General features: G+C 36.8%; 1 protein-coding gene across 1 annotated transcript in view; it reads left to right on the forward strand.

The window, feature by feature from the left end:
- The first annotated feature begins 1285 nt into the window (after positions 1–1285).
- VGLL4 (vestigial like family member 4) overlaps positions 1286–23958 on the forward strand; it is a 71486-nt gene continuing 48813 nt past the window's right edge. Inside the window, exon 1 of the mRNA XM_065749834.1 lies at positions 1286–1372. Within this exon, the coding sequence (XP_065605906.1) occupies positions 1309–1372 (64 nt within the window). The 5' untranslated portion in view covers positions 1286–1308. The remainder of the gene's footprint in view (positions 1373–23958) is intronic.

Here is a 23958-nt window from a genome sequence, read left to right on the forward strand (position 1 = left end):
AAATAAATAAATAAATAAATAAAATACTTGGTTAAGACAGACTTTGTAAAATCAGAGTCCAAGATCTTATTTTCTAAAATGCATTGTCTACCTGTACTGCCTTTAAAGAAAGGAGTTGACTGGCTCTTCTGAGTTAAAGTACTGAGCTTGAGCAGAAGCTGATTTGGACAGCTAGGAAGAATGTGTCTTTATCCTTGAGTGTGATACTTAGTTATTGCAAATTTCTCAATTCTTGGCAGTTGTGTGGAAACAAGACTGGATTTAATTCTTTTTTTGGAAAAAAAAAAAAAGGAAACTTTAAAGTACTTAAGAGTTCTTTATCTTATGTTTTAATATCTTTGATTAATTTTGGAATCTTTGACTTTATTTAGGAAGAGGGAGGGAGGATAGTGAGGTTTATTATTCATAGCGCAAAGTCAAAGAAATGGCTTCTGAAACATGTGCTTGTTGTTAAGCTCATATACATGTTTGAGATTAATCTGCTTGAGAGTTCCTTTTTTTTTTTTCCTTCTTTTTCTCTTCTTACTTTTCAGTGTGATTTGGAGAAGAAAAATAGAAAGTTACAGTGAGCAGTTCTTATGACAGACTAGCATGCAAGCTTTGGGGAGGAAGAAAAAAACAACAAAGAAAATGTTAGCAGTCTGGGGTTGTCTCTCTTCTCCTTTCCTAACAGTTAGGTTATCTGCTGTTGTCTTATTTTAAAACTGATAAAAGTTGTTGGCTTTTCAATGAAAGCACCTTGACAGAGTGCTACTCTCTTACTTTCACTACCATATCTTCTTACATAGGAAACTTACACTGCTTTGAGATGGGCTTAATTTTTTCAGTATGGGAATAATTTGAGTTGTATGGGGAAATAACAGGTGCAAGAAGTTACTGGCAGGTGTGATAATGATTACACAAGTTAGTTTTCTGACTGTGGCATACAGATGCATGCTGAAGGCTTGACCATACATTCATGAGTAAGAAAGTGTCTTAATAGCTTACAAGCTTTAGATAATTTCACTTTGGGCATAGTAGAATGTGGGGTGCAAATTTATTGAAGATTATGTGTCTAAAGCATTGTTAAACTGATGAGGGTAATTAGGCCAGCAGTCCACTTCTGGTGAGTTGTGTCTATGGATACTGTCTCATGTAGCTGTCTCGATGGAAGAAAGGCATGTGGAAAGGAAGAAAAGCTGAAAACATGCAGCTGGCAAGATGATAGGATTTCTAGTATTTGTGATCTCAAGACCAAATAACTGTGCACTGTTAAAGCATTGTAAAATTCAAGACCTCCTCTCTGAATTTTCCAGGATCCAGAGAGGAATGGAGACTCCATTGGATGTTTTATCAAGAGCAGCCTCTCTAGTACATGCTGATGACGAGAAGCGTAAGTTTGAAACTTAGTTATCTATTTGTTGGATCCAGATATTTATGTTTGCATTATGTATCAGCCTAGGAGTTGGCTCTGCTCATTTTTGCAGCTTATTGAATCTGACATCTATGAAGGTGTCTTTAGAAGCCCTTAAAACATGGTCTTCCTCAAATGCAAAACCAATACATTGCATTTAAATTGCTTAGTATGCAAGACAGTAATTCCTATCATTTTCAAGACGTACTTAGACGTACTTCTATAGAAAGGTGCCCAACTTTTCTGAATTACGTCTGCGTTGCCAGTGAACAAAAATATCACAGTGAAACTGCTGTTGAATGGGGATTTGAGAACTCACACTCCTCAGTGTTTTCAGTGAGGCCTGTTCTCTTGTAAGAACACGTAACTGGGTGTGTGTGGATGGATAGGCAAAGGTTCCTTTCCAGCTCATAAAAACTAAGAGGTGGACTGTTACAATTAGTAATGAGCGTTTCATTTTCCTTTCGGTGCTAGCAAATGATGAGTACAGTTTGTTAACGTGGTAAATGTCAGTTGCAGTGATGGAGTAACGTGTGGCCAATCATTTGCTTAGCATTTGTTCTTCTCATAGATGTCTAAGGTGTGTTAGACAATGTCAGCAGAATGTTTTCATTTCTGCCAAATTGCAGTTGTGCTTTTTAAAACGCAGAGTTAGTAATTTCGTTTTTCAGTTTTTTTTCTTCTGAGAGGTGTATATTCCTTGCCTATCAACCTGGACAGATGCTAACTAGAATAAAAATGGTAGTTTTAACTGCTTTTGTGTGTAGTTTCTGTGCATCATCACCTTTTAAGAGTTCCATTTTTGTTTTCAGTCTTTGCTTTTTTATGTGGTGTACCTTTTTTGAAAAGTGAACGTTTAGAACGTTTGGTAAAATAACTCGTTTACAGCTACTGCTAATGAACTTACAGAAGTAACTGCAATAGTAAACAGATAATGCATGTTTGGAAATCAAGTTTCATAATGTTTGTCTGTTCAAATGTTCAAGATAACTGTAGCTCACTATTTAGGAAATTTGCAAAGTGCTGGTTTCATGTTCCCATGAGCTCTTCCTTATTTTTGTCTCTGAATTTTATAATGAATATTGCTTTTCCTGTTCTTTTGCGTTCACCTCTCTGAGGACCAAATTTGTACTGATCCTACTACAGTGAGATGATTTAGTTTAACGCTGCAGTAGTTCACTGTTACTGGTAAAATGAACAGCAGTGGAAGTCCTCAAGGAAATTTCCTGGTGATTTTGGCTTGGGGAATTTGTCTTATACACTAACTTGCAAATTTGTAGTGTGGACAAAAGCTTAGCCCATTATCCTTTGACTTACATTTTTTTACTACATAAAATTGGAGGCAATACTTTTGGAGTAATCTCATATTTTTAGTATACATTGTCAATTTTCTTAAGTTTGATATGCATTTTTTTGTTACCTACTGCCTAAGTACTCTAGTTTTAATTTGATTTTGAGTTCCATGGGGTAGGAGTGTTGGGCTGGATTTAGAGAATCCGAAGTCGAATTCAGTGCAGTTTGCGTGTGCTGAAGCTGATATGTATCTGGTTCTAATTTACATTCCTTTAGTTTTACCTACTTAGACTTAATTAGATTTATGCCACTGCAGCTTCTAACTTAGATTGCCTCTGAGTTTGTTCTGTTGCTGTGCACACTGCACTATGCACCATTCATGCTATTGTATGAAGAGCTGCTAGAAGGTAGAAATAAGTAGCCCAGACCAGTTGCTGAACTTCAACTTTTTTGTGTGTTCATTTGTGGAAATTGTACCAGGAAGTGTTGTTCACTTTGTGTTGTGGAATGGATGCTAAGAGGCTGAAGTTAGTTGTAGACCTGAATTCAGCTGATGTCCTTGAGCTTTCCTGTGAAGTGCCTGGCATTCCACTCCTGCAGTTTTAGCAGTCGTTCTCTATATTTGTATATCCCACATTGAAATCTATGTAGTTCCTAATATTCCAGTTGTGATGTGGAGTAATAAAAACATCAGTGCCTTACCTAGAATGCTGGAACAAAAGCTTGCCTACTGTACAATTCCTGGTGTCCTTTATATACATTTTGTGTTAGAAATTTTATTTTTTGTTGAATGGAGACAAAAGAACTGAAGTGATGTGCTTTCCTGACGTGAGGATACTCTGAAGAAACTAGTAGTTAGGTTCCAATGAATCAATGCATCTTCTTGTAAATGTGATTGTGGTCATCTACGGTAAAAATAAATAATAAGATTTGTGAAGAGCTTATTTGTTGCTTGAAGACTTGTCCCTGATCTCTGAACTGTCAGTAGAGTACAGAAAGGACATAGGAAGTCGGTGCTGTTTATACCACTCTTACTGGAGTTGTGCTGATCTTCCCTATTTTCAAGACTTGAGTTGGCTAATTTTAGAAGATCACAGTTTCAGCTGCTATTATTTTAGTAAAGTCACCTAATTACTGGAAATACAGTTTCCCCCCCAATGACTGTGTCAGACAGCAGATGTTCAAACATTGGGAAGTATTATTTTGTATTTATCTTTTGTAAAAATAAGTATTTTGAGAACTGGTCTTTCAGTTATAAACAGTGATATAAAAGCATAATGTTGTTATTGAGAAAAAATATTGAGGAAAAGCTAATGAGAGCTTGCACTCGCAGAACGCATTGTGAACACTGAGTATTTGTCCTGTAACATGTTGTTTATACTTCCTTCCAATGAGCAATTCCAGTTCATGAAGATGGCAAATGAGGAGAGAAAAAACATGCTGTTTCTTACCCTCTCAGGATAATATAGTAAAAAGTCTTTTTCTGGCAAACAGAAGACAATATACTTCCACAAGGAAATGAAAGATTTGGAAACAGCTAATAAATGGCACAAGAAAGTCCAGGGTAATAGCTTTGCATTCTAGGAATTGTACTAGACTCCGTAACAATTGAGTCTTCATTTACCTTTGAAACCCTGTAATAGAGGACTAGGTTTAAAAAAAGGATGATCTTTAAGCAAACCATGATTCTTGAACATGTGGTGGACTTGCATGTAATATCTTTTTTCTACATGTATGCCTGGAATTGCTATTCTGCACTTCTTGCCTGTGATAACTATTATTCTTTGGCAGTACTTCCTTTCATTTGGCTTAGTTTAATCAATTTAAAATAATTAACCTAGACTATATAGTTGATATGTCTAGTAAAAAACATTATTGTGCTTTAAAATCCCAGCCCTAACCTATTCTCCAATGAAGCGATGGATAGCTTTTATGAATTAGAAACTGTTCTTGTGGTCAAAGCTTAATTATCTGTTACGTTTAGCAAAACAGAAACTTAAGTTTTCCGGAGGGAAATCTGATTCCTAAGCAGTAGTATTTATGTTTGTAGTCCCTCAATGGCTATTGGAGGTGTTAAAACTAGATTTGTCAGTTAGGCATTTATTTAATCAGTGATGGGGAAAGAAGAAATCCTGTTAGTTTTGGAGCAGAATTTGTGGCATAACTCATCTGTTAGTACTGAAAGGAGGAGAAGTATGGAAGTGTGATGTTCTGTTTGGTAGTAGTGAGATGGAAAAACATATGTGGTTCGATCATTGAAATGCAGCCTGAGTCATCTGTTGTTGCTGCATGAATACCAAAAGCCTTAAATAATAAAACACTGTGAGTAATGACATGCATAGTATTCTGCTTCTAGGTTTATGAACCATATAGACTAGGAAAATAGTAATATTTCTGTGTTTTAAAGATGAGTTCATCTTTTCTTTTTTCTTTTTTTCATGAAATACTTGGCTGAATTCGTCACCTTCTGCTCTCTGTTTTTTCAAATACACTTTGTAGCTGTCCTTAATACATTCAAAGAGATTTCTGTAAAATAGTATCAGAGCCATTTCATCATTTTTAGGATTTCCTAGAAATTAGGAGTGTTAAAAGGGAAAATTGTTGCTTGATGTGTCCTGATTTTCCTCTCTCCCAAATACTCTTATCTCCACAAAACTTCACCCTTTATTACCCCTCGAAGTTTATTGTAGCAAGGAAATAAAGAATGAGTAGCACTATGTTTTCAACTTGTTAAATAGGCTGGAAAATGGGGCTGTTGTCTGCTTGGCGCCTAGATGTATTTTAATAGCAGAACAACGCCATTAGCATAATCAGCAGAGTGATGGTAATGCCTTCAGGAACAAAGTGTCTAAATATTTTTTTAAATTCATTTTAAAAGCGTTTTGAAGACGTTGTCTGCCTGCAGTTGATAAACATGCTGTAGCATCCTTCAGCATAGCAGATGTTTTCTGAGCCAGCTTGGCTTGGGCAGAAACAGGCTGCTCAGAGTTCCCAGCGATGTCAGCCAGACAATAAGTCTTTTCTTTCTGAATCCCTTCTACCTAATTGATGATACAATGTTTGCAGTGATTGGTGGCATTACCTCCAAGGAAATTATGTTTACTGAAACACTATCTCTTTAAATGTTGTTTGGCACAGAGAGGGAAAAGAATCTTCTTCCTAGAATGGAATTTGTCATTGGATACCAACCACTGCTCTGAAAACTGCAGCTGAGTGAATACCATATTGTTAAGCATGATAGCACATACACAACCATGTGGAACTTGTCAGTGCACATGCTTCTAAATTATTGTAGTCCCAGGATATCTGGGACTTTGTGCTCAGTTTGGCCTATTCTACAGAAGTTAATATTTGTTACAGTCTCTATTTGGGGAAAAATACGGGGAAAATTATTCAGTTGTGTTTCTTTTTTCCTGTTTTTATGGCAGGTGATTGGGACTACACAAATGGGGGATTTTTTACAGCTCTGCAGAATATACTAGCTTGTGGAAACCTGGCCATTCTTAATGGAGTGGATTGTTTTATTTCATTAAAAAATCTACCAAGTTCTTCCTTAGGAGAACTGCTGGCTGGCTCATGAAATGCAGGGTGCTTTCCCAGGATGTTCTTTCCACATCTGTAAGAACACATGGAATCAGGGCGTGCTTGGACACATGCTGTGTCACACATGAAAAGCTTGTGTGCTCTCATTTAGGGCAGAATTAGAGAGGAAGGAGTTAGAGTGATTCAGAAATACTTTGGATTTGGGCTATCTTCTGTTGTCGGTCCTTTCTCTTACTTGATTGTGTTTGTAGTGATTGCAGCATTTTATCCTTGAGTCTGACACCTTTAGAAGTAGGAATGCTTTACAACTTCCTGGTCGGCTCCTGCCAGCAGGCATGCTGTCCCTCCCGCAGCTCAGCTTCTATCCACCAGATGCCGTACGTTCAGGAGTGACTGTTACTCATTTCCAGATGGCAACGCAGGACTTTTTGGGAAAGAGGATGTCTTTGGTGCAGTGTAACAGTTCTTCATTTTGTTTATGCAAGCAGGCAAATAAGGAAGTACATTTTCTGTAAGCAATTTAAAAGCCTGTATTTAAGGCAGCAGGATTCAGAAAGCATTTTGTTCATTTTTGATTTAAAGACGTTATGCTGAAATCAAAGGACGACGTTATTTAAATACATTGGTTTTATACACAAAGTACATTTAAACAGTATTGAAGTTGTGAAGTCAATTCCTTTACATGGACTGTGGTGGTAAAACTGAGGTTGTTAACTCCTTCTGTTCTACAGTCTTTGGTGAAGTGATTGTGAAGTATTTAGAGTGCTGCTGTAAATAGATATAGATCTAAGTTTTTAATGAGCATATGTTTGGTATTGACTCTTCTCTTGCTGATAACCCAGACTTTATTTATGATTTTCCATTGAGATTCTGACATGAAAGATGAGGGATGTGAATGTGGGTTTTTCCAGTCCCATATGAGTGTCCTAGTTAATGGCTAATGAAATGAAAGGAGAATAGAGTCAGTTATCCAGTGGGATATTTTACTAATTCATTTCTTTTGTTGTTATAAAAATAAAAAATGATACTTTGCTTCAGGCTATGGAGAATGTATTTCTCCCCAAGAAGCAAACCCCCAGATGATTTACTTACAAATGTCCCTCTTTTGCCATTGAACCAAAAATGAACTTACTTGTATAATTCTTATGACAAATCTGTAATGTAGTTATAAACAATGCCACTACAGAAATATCTATCATCCATAAGCCTGAAAGGAGAAATGATTCATGTTTAACAAGTTGTGAAGTGGTTTGTATATTATTATTGCTTTTGTTTTTACTTATGGCCCAATTTTAAACTTACTAAGACATTAATTAAAATCTGTCTCAAAAAAATCCTTAATTATATTATGAAGTATTCTTGTCCATCTGCTACAACAATATTGTGTCTGATGATACCTTAATAATGCAGGAATTAAATTTGCTTTGCATGTATTTATTGTTTTGTAAGAGAAATTCTAAAGGGTAGCTGGACAGAAAGGCTTTTGCTTGTTCTTGTTTCAAAATTGATTCATTTTATCACTGCACTAGGCTTAATTTTCCTGTAACTGTTGCAACAGTAGCAACGGCTTTTGTTTTCTGGGTTATGCCCCTTTTGTTTGTTTGGCTCATGTGGGATCGTCTGTATATTACAGCTATAACTTTATGATAAATCTCTGGCCTTTATTTGCTTTCCTTAGAACCAGGATATATCTGGTTCATAATAGCAACAGAGTGACAGCTCATCTATGGTTCCATCTGTCTCTTCTCCTGTGTATGTTTTTATATGTCCCTGGTGCTTATCCTGACCTGGAAGACAAGAAGTTACATTTTCCCCTCTGAATTTACCTCCAGATTATGATATAAATGGAGAGTCTACTTCAGTAGTTGTTGCCCTTAGAATTATCTTGTCAGTAGACAACATCATTCTGATAGTGGTCTAGATTTCAAATACATTAAGGTTCAGCAGTGTTGGCCTTCTGATTTAAATCCATGAGCTTACTGTGCAAGAGCCTCAGTCTTTGAATGAATTTCAGAATGCATAGTACTGACATGACATAGGTTGTTTTGTTATGCCACATTTACCTAACTGAGCTATTTTTATATACCAAAATTGTGAGCTGTATTATTGGAAGTATAGTTGAATAGCTAACTAGGTTTAAAATTACTGTACTAACGTCTATAGTAGTCCTTAACAAAGTTGCTTTAAATTGATAAAATATGAAAAGAACTTAAGAATGTCAATTATTTCATGGTTTGGATATGAAAGTAATGGATTTTACACTTTTTCAGTGTAAAGAAAAAACAATTTACAAATTTTTATTCTATTTTTTATAATAGAAATCTACTTCTTTCTTTTTAAACTAGGTAGTTAAATAATCTTGATGGAAATCTCTGAACTATCTTTTTCTTTCTGACCATGGTACTCGATAGACTTCATCTGATTTAATGGCAATAACTGGCTACATTAATGTTTTGTGCTTCCGTGAGGCAGTGGGTCAGCTGCCTAAATCCGTTTGACTGAACTTCTCATGACTCTCAACAGATGTTTTGCCTTTAAAGGTCAGTTTAACTTTCTGAACAGACCAGCTCCTTGCTTCCCAGAGCATGCCAGCATAGTTAAGAATCGGAATGTAGCTTGACATCAGGAATGAAATTTCATGAATTTCGTTGTAACTTCTTCAGTTACTCACCCAAGCGTCATGTGATAACTGCATTTATAATAACTGACAGAGTGTATTTCAAGAGGAAAGTAGCGTCAGAAGAAAGAGATTCTATGAATAACTAGAACGAGTTGTTAGATAGTTTTAAGGCAGAATCCTTCAGGTTCAAAGTAGTGCATTTTAATAATGTTCACTTGTATTACAACATTATATCGAAGCATGGTTGTGTTGAGCATTGAAAAATGTGTAATTAAATTCTCATCCAGAACATATGCTATGCTTTTCCATGTATGACACTAAAAAAAAAAACCAAAACCTGAAAACAACAACAATAAAACCACACAGAGAAAAACATAATTAATGGCATCAAACACACTTTTGAAAGTGGAAGTGGCAAGAAATTGGCCCACAGAAGATCAGAGAAAGGAGTGAAGATAAAGTAAGCTATAAGCTCTCAGCGGGGACAGCACACAATAAACTGTTAGCTTTTAAGATTAGAAAGAATTGTATCCTAATATATTTTTAGGTACAGTCATAGTTTGCTTCTCTGTTGGAACAGGAGATGTTTTACTAAATCAGAGCTGGACATCCTGTGACCAGCAGAAATCTGCAGCAGGTATTTGAAAGGAAGTTGTTTCTCAGCCATGGACAGTTACTTGTTGGCTCGCACCCGAAGCATGTCAGTTTAGCCTGCCTCACGTAACTGTGATGGAATGTAATATGGGTGTTCAATCTGTGTTGGGATTCCTGCAAGTATTTTGTGACTGTATTTCATAGATTGGCCATGGATTATGGGAAAGAATGTGCAGCAGATTGACATATGTGAATTATTACTGTGCTTATTGTGGTGCTCAGTAACATAACTTTTTGCTCTGTGATGTAATTTACACCATAATTTGCCAAACATGCATATATTTTGTCAATCTGCTGTATGTAAATTCCAGTATTTTACCACTACTAATAAAATAATTTTCATTAAGTCATGCACAGTATTGGGTTCTCAGCCAGCAGCTTTGCTGAAAGGTTCCAAGAATTTTCCTGCATTCAGAAGAGGAAAACTTAAGTTCCTTGCACTTAATTCTCCCTTAAAATCTTAACGTCTCAATTTCTGTGTGTAGAGGAGCACCAAACAAATTGCTATATCCACTTGATAAGGGGAGTGCCATGTTGGAATAATAACTTGGATCTTCGTGTCTAGCCTTATTTTTTACTGGTGATCTGCTTATGTTTGCATGCATATGTCTGTTGGATCTTTTAATAATCTGTTTTAAAGTTCTTTTTCCTTCTCAAAATACAGTGTTAGTGGTAGTATGTGATGTTCCACTGACCTTAATGCAGAAACATTAATGCTGCTGTCTGTTTTTAGTCATACTGCAATGTTAATAGTAATGAGAGACTGTGATGGTAGAAAAATTAACTATTTCTTTCAGCTATAAATAACAAGTGTACTTTTGTTTCTCATAGGACTCAGGTCTTTCTAAGTAACTTTCCAAACAAGATAGGTGTATGCTTGCTGCCTTACAGAACTGTATCTTTAAGGAAATTATGAGAGCGTGGGTTCAGGATGGGATGAATGTTTCAAGCCAGAATAAACTTTGAAGGAGTGTCAGAGGTAGACTTCCTGGTAGAATGGAGTTTTGATCACTTAGGTGATCTGTAGCAGATGTAACATCTGTAGGACCTTTCTGTGCTAGTTTTTGATGGTCTTAAGAAGCCAGAAAGTGATGTGCCAGCAAGACATAAGGTGGTAGACATTGGACTGCAAGTGATGGATCTCTCTGAAATAATTGTGAATGCAGAGGTAGAATCATATGCACTCATGTGAGGTCATATTTTCCAGAGGTACTGGTAAAATTTTAGAAAAGATTTCAAATTTTCTTCTTCAGTCTTTTCCTTATCACATTTCTAACCACTATTTTATGAAAAGAAGTAGCAGATATAGGAACTTTTGAAAGGGCGTATGTTAATCTTTTTCTTATTTTTCTTTTTCTTTAAATTTGTTATGTGATCTCAACCATTCCAAATTTAATTGGTTTTCTCCATGTACTCTGTACTTTCATTTCTGGGAGAAGAATTTAGCTTTGAGCTGTTTTACTTCTTGCTTTTTTGTTTTTTTTTTCCTCCTTAGATCCAGTGCTTAAAAGCAAACATATGAAGGAAAATTGTTACACACGTGCATTCATTTAAAACAAAGAAAAGATAAAACAGAGCAAAGAAGACTTTTGTTTATAACTCACAAACAGCTTTTACAGAGTACTAGTTTGTGTAAAAATGAAATAGTCAATTATGCATGTATGTTCAGACTGAGATTGTGAAAAGTTAATGCTCGAAACCTTGTATTTAGGGCCAACTGCCAGCTGTTTTAAAATTAGAATTGTTGCAAATACAGAAGAATGAGTCAGTATTGATAAATGGCTTGTAACAGTTTTAATCCTGAAACGGTGGATATATATATTTATATCACAAAAAATATATATATCTTAGGATCACAAGCTGGATGTGAGCTTAGCTGCTGATAACCCTGTGTCCTGGCAGCTGCAGAAGGCAGCCACGTGTTAAAGGTTGCACGCATTTTGGTAATTTTGCATAATTCTCCACATGAGGTGTGCACGTGTGAGAGCTGTATTCATTCCTAGTCTGTATGACAATTGTTTTATGCCCTCCAGAACATGCAAATAACTTCTGGTGTTTGTGATAAGCATATCTCTCTGAGACTCTCTGAAGTCTCTCTTTTAATTTGCTTTTTACCTGCTGTAGTGGAGGCAGTATTATGTGATTGTTCTGTAGTTCTTTGTTTCGTGCACGTGGGCAATAGATTGCAGGGTGAACGTGAACATACAGCTTACTGTTGGAATTAAATTCCATGGGCTGGCTGTTTAATTAAATGTTCATTGTGAACTGGTGTCCTCATGCTTTCAGTGTTAATGTGAGGAAATTCACTTAGTATGATTATTATTTGTACTAATTATTTGTACTAATGCAATGAAATATTTTAAATATTAGATGCTTTTATCTAGTAATTAAATAATATGTGAGTCTTGTGGTTCTTTTTTAGAGGGAGTTTCTTCAGCCTTTTGCTAAAATAGCAAGAAATAATTTGAAGATATTTTGTTTCAGGTTAGAGTGTATGCCATGAAAACTGGAACAGTGAGGTTTGGGCCATCAGCTTTAATTGAAAGGTACCTCACTGCAATTTCAGATTTGCACTTTTGAAGATGTATTGCTAACAGTGAGTGAGAGATGTGCTGAGAACTGCAGTAAAATAAGATGGAGAAATTGTGAGATAGGTTGCCTACATGTTTAGTACAATTCTTTTGCAGTGGTGTGAATTTTTGTGGGGCTGTTTTAGCCCGTGCCTCCCTATTTCTGGGTAGAGTGCTTCTCACAGTGAGGTCCAAGTCCTGCTGAGCCCAGAAATCTGCAGGAGCAGAGTGCCTGGGGGTGAAGCTCAGTAGATCTGCTGAGTCTTACCTCTGGAAAGTAGTGAATGGGTTGTGCCTCCCTGCTTCCCCGCATTTCTTCTGGTGCAGGAATCACTGCCCTGCACCTGGGCCAGTTAGGCTCTTTTCCCCACGTGGGTCAGAGATGTTTGCCTGTCACTGACTACCAGACATGCTACTGAGGAGCCTTCTGCGGTTCAGTCTCTGAAGTGGGAGGTGTCCCCTCCTATAGCATGGGGTTGGAAGTAGGGGATGATCTTAAAGGTCCCTTCCAACTCAAACTATTCTGTGAAATCAAGTCAGTGTTTCTGTGGAGCATGTCATTTTTTTCCTGATTCATTTTCATGGTGCACATTGAGTGTGGGAAAGCAGAATTCTTCACAACTGCAAAGGAATCAGAATTAATTTTAACAGTCAGATACCGGTTTCATAGCCCCTTGCAGTTTGTTTATCCTGTGTTATATCAACTTGGAAACTAACGCAAAGAAGGACTGCAGTGGAACTGTTACAAACCTTTACGATGACCAAATAGTATCAGTTCAGAGTTTATTCTTGCAATTAACACACACTGCATCAATATACAACCACTGAAATTGATTCAAGTCTTTGTGGAGTTTACTACAGCTCAAACAAATCAGTTAGAGAACAGACTTTTTAATGGGAATGCGTGTGTGCTGGTGGGAACGTCAGCGTGTGAAGGCAAGAACTTGATGTTTCTATTAATTTTGTATGTGGTTATTTCACTTGGGAGGTCTCACTGTCATCTACTGACATTCTCCAATTGCAGCAGTTTATCTGGATTCACTGTCTTGCTGAGTTTATGGTAAATGACATTACCCAAGTTTTTACAGTGGTATCCAAAGGTGCAGAATTTATTTTATTATGCAGTAAAATTCACTGAATTATGTCATTCTTTTTGATAGTCATTTTCTATTCTAAATGTAACAAACTGTCTAATATGTAATAATCTCTAACAGTCCCCAGATACCATTCTTTATATTTAATCCCAAGCCAACTGCTGTGCTGGCTGGTGTGGCTGATGGGTTTCCACAGGATTTTTTGTCTCCTCTGCACGCATTCCTGATGAAAGATCTGTCTTCTAGAAGGCAAAGAAAACTTTAAATGAGTAGGCTTTAAATCCAAGATGGTTATCCTGTCTAGTAGTGTTACAGCTTGTGTAATACTGACACTCAAATATAATGGGATGGCTTTCTGTGGTGTTAGTCCAGCTGGAGAGAAATTTCAGTCAGCATGAATAGTTTGCAAGTTTCTCAAGTCATAGCAGCTTTCAGTTTTCAGTAAGTATGTAGAAAATCATAAGAGAAAGTGATCTGTAAAAAGAAACTGTCACTACCTTTCAGTAAATAATGAATAATTACTGCCTGCAGTGCAAGTAGGTTGTAATTATTAGTGTGTAAAAATTGTGCTAAACATAGCACGTTCAGAGAAAAACAGGGGACTGTAAAGAAGTTAGATGGCTCTTCTGAGATTTTCTTGGTAGCACAGGATGCAACTGAAATAAAAATCTGACAGCATTTTTGACAGGGAGTAATGTAAGTGTTGTTGTATGCAGGTAGCTTTGTTTCTCTGCTGTGGTGTGCTATGATGTTCATTTAATTGCTGTATATCTACCTAACAAAATATAAAGCACCTATTGGCTTTGGGAGTTGGGTAGGATTATCCATTTAGGGAAATTTTCAGGCAAGGCTTTACAGCACCTGTTTGCATTCTTCAGGCCACCCCGGGAAGGTACTTTTCCCTAAGGAAATGATTGGTGCACATGGAGAGCTATGTCAGTATGGATATGTGATATAATTCTGATGGTATGTTTGCCTTTGTAGCTGAACTCTGCTGATAAGTCTGTAACGTGAATTTTGATCTTGGGATCATCTGTACTGCAGATTTTTTACCAAGACTACAATATTTCCAATGCTTATTTCCATGAACAGTATTGTGAAACACTATTTCATGTAATATATGTGGATATGAAGTCCTCATTTTGACTAGCTTTTGTGTGTTTGATCTTGGTGGAGTCTGTCATATTCTAATTTAAATGCAAAGAAACTCTGAAAGGAAATCTTTCTCAGACTAAGAACATGAGGTTTTTTTTGTAGTTAAGCATTAGGTTGTGCTCACCTGGATGTGTAGAAGTTTGCAAGAATCTAAGTACGGCAGATGATGTGCAATTCAACCAGTTACCCAAGGGCTGGCCACTGCAACATTATAGTTAATGCAATGCTAGCATTGCAAATAAGGAATTATAGGCAAGAATTAGGTGCCTTAGCTCTCTTTTATGAAAGCAGTTGACTGCAGAGGGTAAATGCAATACTGCACGTGCTTGTGAGAATAGCAGGTCTTCTGTCTTGTGGTCTCTGGAAGAATCTGAGCTCCACCAGAATTCTTTCTGTGAATTTCTACCACCTTGCAGTTTCTTCTTAGATGTTCTGCCTTGTTCTGAATGAAAAGGAAGACAGTACCATATTTATTTGTGTTTTTCTTAATGACTGAATTAACTAATGAGAAGGCATTCTCTCCCTAGAACAGGAATCTTGGTAGAATTTATATCCCGCATCATCCACAACTAAAGGTTTGCAGAAGGTGTTAAGCCGAATGAACACAGTTCAGAGGAAGGAAAAGGAGGTAGGTATTCCACAGGGACACACATAGTGCCAGGATTCTTTTAATCAAGATTCTCTACTGGCTGCCTGTCCTGTGACTTTTTATATACATTGTCAGTAAATTAGCAGGTCAGACAGGTTCTGCCTGAAAAGAATACACAGACCAAGAATTCTTTTATTTTTAATTACCGGAGTGGATGAAAGCAAGGTGTGGTCTTTGGCCCAATGTAGAGAGTCAGGAACTGACTAGCTTCTGTGCCTCCAGGTAAATCTCATCTTCCTGCCTTGATTTCTCCAGCTGTGATATAGGCATAATACTTGCCTCAGGAGGAAACTGAATATACTAGGTTCCTCAGAGACTGAAGTTATTACACATACTATTTCTATTTTAGAAAATTAAATTTTTTAAAATAAACATTTTAATAAGAACATTGATCACACAGCTTCATTTTGGTTGAGTTGAGTTCTTCTCTTTGTGGAAAATAACTGGAAAACTTCCTCTTAGGGTGTCTGTTGCAAGTATTTCCATATGATAATCTCTTCAGTTTTGTGTTATGAGGTTCCTGAATATCTTAACTTCAGAGAAAGCTCAAGACAGTGAAAATGTCCTGTGAAAGAAGATGATATCTAAAAGATTGAGTGCATTAGATGAGTAGGACACGTAAGAAAAATGTTTAAAAACAGTGCAAATGAATACTCTTAAAAGTTTAGTGCTCTCCCAGACACAAACATTGTAGCACTTTAAGATTGACCTTCAAAATTTTTCAGTCGAAAAGTTTTCACTGCTTTCTTGTTTTGAGCTGTTGGACTCTGAGATACAATTTCCAAGATTATTTATTTATTCTCTGGACTTAACATCTTAAAAGATAAAAATAAATAGCAAACTAAATTTCTGCAGATACCTTTGGGAGAAATGGAACTTTAAGAGTAATATAAGTATTGCAAAACTGCAACATTATGGAATTGCAACATAAAGAGCATAGGAAAAGGGGCAACATCACTGCTAAGTTCTGACTCTTCAGAACTGGACTCTTCTTATTTCACTTACTTTAAGAAGTCTGCAATCATAGTTGGAAATAGAAAAAAATACTGTTGCAGGCACATCAGGATTTTGTTCTGTTGACTCCCGCACTGTTGTATCTCTGACATTTCAGCTTTTCCTGATTCATATATTAAATATTTGGAAATGCTTTCTGTTCTGGGTCTTATCCCTCTTCAGTTGCAGTGCTGTGGGTTTAAATAGCTAGTTATCCATCTGCATATCTTGTGATTTGCATTTCATGTGATGGCAAGTGTGGACAGGAGTGTGTGATATCACCTTAGAGAACGGTTTAACTGCTTTCTCCAGCTGTAGAGAAGCTCTCTCGCCCTGCCCTAAAGGTTGTTTGGTAAGTGCATGCTGTCAATTAGTCTTGGCAGAGCAACATACAAGCTGATGAAAACGTGTTGGGAGTTGAAGTTTGGGCTGGTTATGCAGCTGAGCAGAAGAAAGCTGAACCACAGTTTGTACAAAGATTTTTATTTTGCTTTTTTCCTTCTAGAAACAATTTCACCCTTTAGATGTATAAATTCACAACTGAAATGACAGGAGGGACTCAGAATACTGAGAAATGACAACTGTTTTCTGGTTTTGTTGCATTTCTCTTTTGTGCGTAGCTGTCGCTGTACTTTGTAGGCATAGACATCACAGTGTTTTATTACCTGGCATGACAAATACAGTCTGACTTACGAGAGATGCAGTGAATTGTTTCCCTAATCCTCTTCCACTATAGCCTGTAGGATTAATTTTGGTGGCAATGTATGCTTTTGATTTCTTTGATAAAGGATCATGGAATCGTTTAATGGAGGACTCGATTAATGGATATTTAGATCAGAAATGGAAAAGGATAGAATGATTTCACTTTCTTGATGTAAGCAGTTTCTGCATAGTGTCCTGTTTTTATACCATTGAGTGGCATTGTCCCAGGCATAACTTTAAATATTCTTGGAATTAGTAAAATATCAACTTTGATAAAAACTGTGATAAATAAAACAAACTACTAAAAAAAAGGTCATCTATTATCTACGGCTAAGCAGTATATTGCTATTTTATTTTATTTTATTTTCATTTTGAAGTTAAATTAACAGCATCCTTGAAAAACAGAGCATCAGTTCTGTTTTAAAGCTCTGTGGTAATGGCGTTATAAAGAATATTTATTTCAAGAAGTAATTATTATTCCTTATCAATACACATACACATAAGACTATATAGATAGCACTGATTATTTATTTATTTATTTAAGTGATAAGATGCTTCTTAAAGTCCTTTATAATTATATATTGAATTGTATTTTAACAGCCTGGGATGCGGCCTTCCACAATAAATGTCTAAATGAAGTGTTGTTTTTGCTAAAAAAATTAAAAATAAAAAAATCCAACCACCACCACCAAAAACAAACAAAAAAGACCTAGGAAACAGTCAATTCTTGTGTTGTAACTTCAGAATGAATTGCCTATCTTTGATAGCAGAGTGCAGGCAATAATGCATTATTGCCTCTTAAGTTGAGAAGAACATTAATTCTGCTGAGCTTCTCTCCTGGAGGAAGATTCTGATCTTTTAAAATAAGGAACAAAGAAACTCAGAGGTGTTAGCACCTCTGTATTTCACCGTTTTTGCCTACACTGGATGTTGTACTCATGGCAAGTAGAGCTGTCTGATCTGTTGGTGTGCAAGGCAGATGGAGAACCAGCAGTGTTGCTCCAGTCCCAGGCCCTGGCAGTGCAGAGGAGGGAGCTGCCTGGCTTGGATATCTCTGGCTCTGAAGTCTTCAAGTGCGAGAGCTGAGGCAGCAAGTGGGGAAAGCAGACTGAGGTAAGGTGTCTGAGAAGGAAGGCGTGGTTTGGAAAGCAGGAATGGATTTTGGCAGGAGAATATGGGAATTGGGACTGGTTGGGCAACAGTTTGGGACAAGTAGGTACTAGTAGTAAAGGATTGCTGGGAACATGGGAGTCTGAGACTCAGATAATTGCACTAGCTACAGAAGGGGAGTGAGGCTGGCATAAGTCAGGTACTGGGGCATGTGGTCAGTCAGAAAGGGTTAAGATTATAGCATTTTGCCTGTTTGGCAGATTGAAGTATTTCAGCCTCAGTGTTAATTCTTGTGGGAACTGGTGTTGTGCAACAGCAGGAATAGTACTTGGGGGGTTGTACTTCCATTTTTCTCTTGCCCTGTGAGGGAAAATACATATACTCGAATATGGTGTTGGAAAGGCCTGTTGAAGATGGCAATTAAATTCAGCTTCCATTTTCATAATGTATGTTATAGATCACTCTGTATCATAAGCTATTTTTTATATAAGATTGTAGTCCTATTTAGCGAGAGGAACAATGCCACTGCAAGAACTGTTTGGTATTTTTTTCCTGAATTGCTTGGTGTGAAGCCAAAACTTTATTTTCTACCTACTATTCAAACAAGGCTCGACAGGCAGGATTATTCAATTCCTTGTAGGTTTTTGTATGGCACTTACCACTGTACAGTCACAAAGCTTCATAAACCTTTAATTAACCTTTACAGCACCTCTTTGATATGATTCAATTCAATCATTATTCAGGACCAGAGCCAGCAACTCTCTCTTTACACAAAATGAAGTGATGTCCTGTGGAAATAAGTAGCCTGTGAGATCATCAAATACAATTATACAGTAAAACTGTGGAATGTTGGCAAATAAGGGTTAGCCTCAAAATCCTTTTGCTGGCATTTTTAAAATTTGCAAGTGTTTGATTTTTCTCTTCAAAAAGTTCTCTGTGTTAAAAAAATATACATACCAGTATTTATCTTGAAAACATCTTTCTAAGATGTGTGATGGAAAGAACACAACATTTCCAGCTCAGAAAATTTTTGTCTTTTTTTATTTATTATGTATTTGTATTGTATTTATTATTAATAACCTTTTTACTACCCCTATCTTTAAAAACAAAAGCAAAGAACACCTGCACAGCTAACAATACTGGCAAAACCAGACTTGGCTCTGGTATGCATGTATGCATTTCAGCTCCGTGTAGTTCGTTGTGCAGCTTAGTTGGGGCTGATGGCACTTGCTGGACTTTTGCTTCCAGACTGATTATCAAGGCTGACATAAACTCAGTTATGCTGAATATTAAGGTTGTAAACTGAGAGCCTTTGATTTGGGGGTTATAAAGCATACTTTCATGCATGGTTTAGATGCTTTTGTTTGTGCATGTTCTGTCTTTTCATCTCTTGATTTGTCATCGTTTCAACAAATCAGTAATTCAGACCAATGAAATGATTCCTTATTTAATTGTTCTTACCCAGCCTGAGTGATTGTTTCCATGTGACTGTTTAACTTCTCTAACCTCTGTAAGCAGCAAGCCCGAACTTTTTGGCAATAATACGACTTACGTAATTAAGTTTTTGCTCTACCATTTCACTCTACTTGAAACTGCACTAATCTTGCTTAAATTGGATTTTCTATCCTTCCTGATAAGAATCTAAGAATCTCTTCAGGAAAATTCTCAGGTTCTTCTAGTAGTACAAATCCCTTCTGATGGTTTTTTTTATATCATTTAAGGGTAAGTAAATGGCATTCTTACGTTGAGAATTATAATATTGGACATCTTAAAATGAGTTGATTAAAAGTTTAGGCTCAGACTGGACCTGAGTAAAAGGCTCTTCACTAAAGAGAGCGGTTGGGCACTGACACAGGCACCCCAGGGCAGTGGTCGTGGCCCCAAGCTGCTGGAGTTCAAGGAGCATTTGAACAGCGCTCTTAGAAATATGGATTAATTTGGGGTGGTCTTTTGTGGAGCCAGGTCTTGATAGTCCTTTTGGGATATTCTATGACATTGTTATGCTTTCTTTTTCAAGTAACTATAGGAAGTTGTACTTTGTATAGTAAATTAGTTTGCATGTTCTTAAGTATGCTTGCTGTATTTAATGGTATCATACTAGCAGGATGAGTCCTCTGAAATATGGTCTTGCAATAGATTAGCCTTATTTTAAAGATTAGTAATTCTCTACTGACTTATTTCACAATGAGATTGGATTGTTTTTGTTTCTGACCATGTCCCCAAATGGAATTTGATGCAGTAAATGTGAGCCATAGTTTTATGTTGTGGGTGGAAGGCTAAACTGAAGAGTTAAGTACAGTGCTCTTTCTGTCCTGCCAAAGTCTAGGTTGGTGAAAGGACAGAGGGAAGCAAAGTTCTGTGCAGTGGATATCAGGACTATTTAATTCCTGTTCTGTATTATATGGTGATTATGTAGCTTTTAATTAACTTGTATTCTTATTTAACATTTGCTACTATACGGTGCAGAAGCATCAGTGGTACTAGAATCCTCAGTTAGGACTGGAGTGATATAATTAGAAAAAAAGATATAAGTGAAGAAAGTTCATTCTCTATGAATAACACAGTACATGCTGGTGTGATATACTGTATTTTTAAATGCTGTTGACCTAGAGCTGTTCCTGCGTTTTTTCTCCTTGTCACTCAAGGTTCAATGTAATGGAGATTTTTGATAAACGTGGTTCATGCTTGTATTTTTTAAATTCTAAGATGGTGTACTGACCTTATTTATGTTGGATAACCTGAACAAAGAGAAAAGGTTTGACTGACCACAGCAGATTACAGGAGTGATCTACACACCAGTCGCCTAATGGGTGAGGGGTGAGGAGAGTGAATTGATTAACAGCAGAAATAATGGGACTAAGCAGTTTGGATTCATGATACCCAAACTAAGTTCTTTTTTTGTTTTACTGTTTTCTTCTGCTTCATCCAGAGGGCATTAGATCTATCAGCATCTCAAGTAAAAAAGATACTGTTCCTGGGGTAGTTGGCTTGTTTTTGTTTAGGATAACTGTATGTTTTCTTTGTTGTGTTTTTCTTGTCTGCTTTTTTATTATTATTATTATGGTAAAAGAATTTAAGATAAAATGTTTTTTCTAGTAGTACACAACAAGACCCTCAAATGGAAAAATATAGTCTTAAAAGAATGAAATTTCTTTTTAACTTAATGAAGTAATAGCTTGCGAGTTATATAATTGGATCCTGTAATAAATGCTTATTAACATTTTCATTCTAATGTCTAGGATAAGTAATTAATGTAGTGTTTAAAAGGCAAAATTAATTTGTTTTGTGACAAAAGTTGTAACTGATTATACTGTGTAGTTCCTAGCAAGATAGCATTGGAATTCATTTTTTAAAATCCGACTTATAAGATCATTACCTGTGTTGCCTGTGATGTATTCAGTCTTTGTGCAAACAAGGTCAACTTAAGGTGATTTACATACATTGACGTGTAAGTTGAGTGAGGCCCTGTGAGTGTAACTGATGTCTCGCCAAGCTAGCAATAAAGGGGAAATCTTTTCAAAGACTGTAGCAATCTTAGAGCCCTTTGCTTTATTTCAAACCCTGTAATTAGTGGTTTCTGGAAACTGGATTTGCTTCTTCCCAAAGATGAGGGATATGCACAGTAATTTTGAAATCTAGCCTCTAAACATGGTCTGGCTCCTAACTTTTTTTTAAGTAAAAAGTGTTTCAGATGGCTGAGTAGTTCACATCGAGCTGACTTAGGACTGGCTTTTTTTCTTTAATGCACTCTTTCCAATCTTCTCCCTCCCCTCTCTATCGCTTTATATATTACCTTTTAGGGCACAGCAGATTTAACGCTTGTGTGCATCTGGAGACTCTGGCATATGAGATTCTTTGTAGCTCAAGATAAATTATGTTTCTGATTATCATCAACCCTTCAGAAATTTAAATTAGTATGCAAATAACAGGAAAGATTATCAAGACTTTAATTAGCAACTAACAATTTTCCAACCTAGATAAACAAGATTTATCTGTTATGTATTCTATCTGCATTTTAAAGTGCTTTTGACCCAGCTTAAGAGAACAGAAAGAGAAAAGCACCAGTGAACTGTGAGTGGCAAGGTAGTATGTGGAAATGAATGATATTTTTTGATAAATCTGATCTCTGCTTCTGTGTGAATAAGTGTTCAAAGAATGAAGTCAAGGTAAATCAGATGCTAGTGAATACATGTAGACCACGAACTAATCACCTGACTTATTTTCTCCACTGCCCTGCAGTTCTCTACAACAGGAAAACAGATATTAAGTTTTAGAAAGATCAGCAGAATGTGTACTTTGCATACTGCTATTTAGCATTCACTAAAAACTTGTAAAAAGTCTAAAAGCTTTGAAACAGCCAGACATTATAGATTTGTGCCACAGCGAGAGAATACGTCACAGAGGCGTGGCTGACGTCCTGGGGGTCAGTGTGATCCAACTGATGGAAGGAAAGCAGGTTGCTACCTGAACTGCCAGCTGCTTTTTCCTGGAGATGAGAGGTACCTGATGAAGCAGCTGCTGCTGCCAGAGGCATCATATACTGCCTTCTCTGCCTGTCTTCTCTTTTGATCCTGAGAGTTAGGTGCTGCTAGGAAATAAAGTGAGATTTGCTGTAAATGGTTGTCATCTGCTTGTATTTACCCCTACTTTTTTCTGTTCTCTAACCTTTGCTTTTCGTCATTGTTTGGTGCAACAGTAAAGTGAGTTTATCCTGGGGTAGGAGAGAAATAATGCTTTCTGCAAATAGCTTCCTTACCATCTAGCTCTGAATTTCCTGCATGTTTCATGTGTGTTAGCTCTGTCTCCTTATTGTACCTGAGAGTATTTAAAAGCACACACTCCATCTTGCTTAAATAACAATATTTACTTTTATTTATTTTCCTGTGACATATGTGGTAACTAAAAAAAAGAGAAAATGTTGGTAGTAAGCGCAGCAACTCTACAGCAGAGTATCAGGAAAAGAAGCATCATTTTTATCTTCAGGCACATCGCCACCTAGCAGCTGCTGACAAAAATCTACTATCTCTTTTAGTTGAAGGGAAAAGGTAGAACCTGTATCTGAGTACTCTTGCTTTACTGCTCTAGCTTCTTTTGTTATGGATGTTGACATATCAACTAGGTGATAGATCGTAAATGCCTGCTCGACCTCAGGAGCTGTAACATCTACTGTTACCCATTCAGAAGTGGGAGTCCAATGGGGTGATACTGTGTGGTGTTCTACAACAGTTGATTACTCTTCCTTTATGGACTGTATTTTTTCTCGTAGATGCAGAATTGGTCACTGTCCAAATGTTGCTCTGTGCTGATGATCATCAGGAACAAAATCTGAGTCATTGTGTCCAAGTGAGCAGATTGCAGATCTTTCTTTTAAAGTGTTCTTTCTTAGTGAGCGCTGTACATTTTTTCCATTGAAAGATGGTGTGTGGCATGGAGTTTGAACCAAAGCTGTTTTTGTAGGCTCTTCAGTGCTGCCGTCTAAGGCACTAACTAGAATGAGAGAAGAGGGTTAAGGGGGCAGTAGGGGAGAAGCACAGCAGAGAGGTGGAAGTCTGGTCAGGATTGAGGAAATCAGAGAGGAGGCAGATAAGGATGCTTCATTGTAGATAGCTTCTTGAAACAATTTGTTCTGAAACAGCTCTGTATTTTTAAATGCTGTAAAAATCATATAAACTCTTCCTGTCAAGTCTAGTATTGTGGATGTGATATATCTAAGAATTGCCAGTTTTTCCTACAGAAATTCATGTAATAAATACACAAGTATAGATTAACTTCTTAATAAGATTCCTGTTATTGGTTAAATAATTGAGATCTATATATTTTTATAGTAGAAGAGTTCCACCAGTATTTCGGAACCGCTGTCTCTATAATGTATGTGCACTGTGTGTTGTTGAAAGGGCACGTTTGACAAAAATTTTTTAAATCTGAAAAATGCTCTCTTCTGCTCCTCAGCCATTAGTCGCCCTAGATACATCAGTTACAGTGTTCTTGTTGGGTCAGGCATTTACTTTCACAATGATTCTCCTGATTGTCCTTCTTTGGTCTGCATCAGAGTAGTGTTGGCCATAAGCTAGATCCTGTTCAGATGAGAAGCTGGTGGAGGTTTGCCTTCATGTGCTCCAGCTGCTAAGGGGCATTGGTCCATTTAACCAAACAAGCTAGTCCAGAGAAAGTACGTGGAATTT

The sequence above is a fragment of the Cyrtonyx montezumae genome, unplaced genomic scaffold (genome assembly GCF_038088225.1).
Source record: "Cyrtonyx montezumae isolate F1298 unplaced genomic scaffold, pur_monq_1.0 scaffold_6, whole genome shotgun sequence".
NCBI lineage: Eukaryota > Metazoa > Chordata > Aves > Galliformes > Odontophoridae > Cyrtonyx > Cyrtonyx montezumae.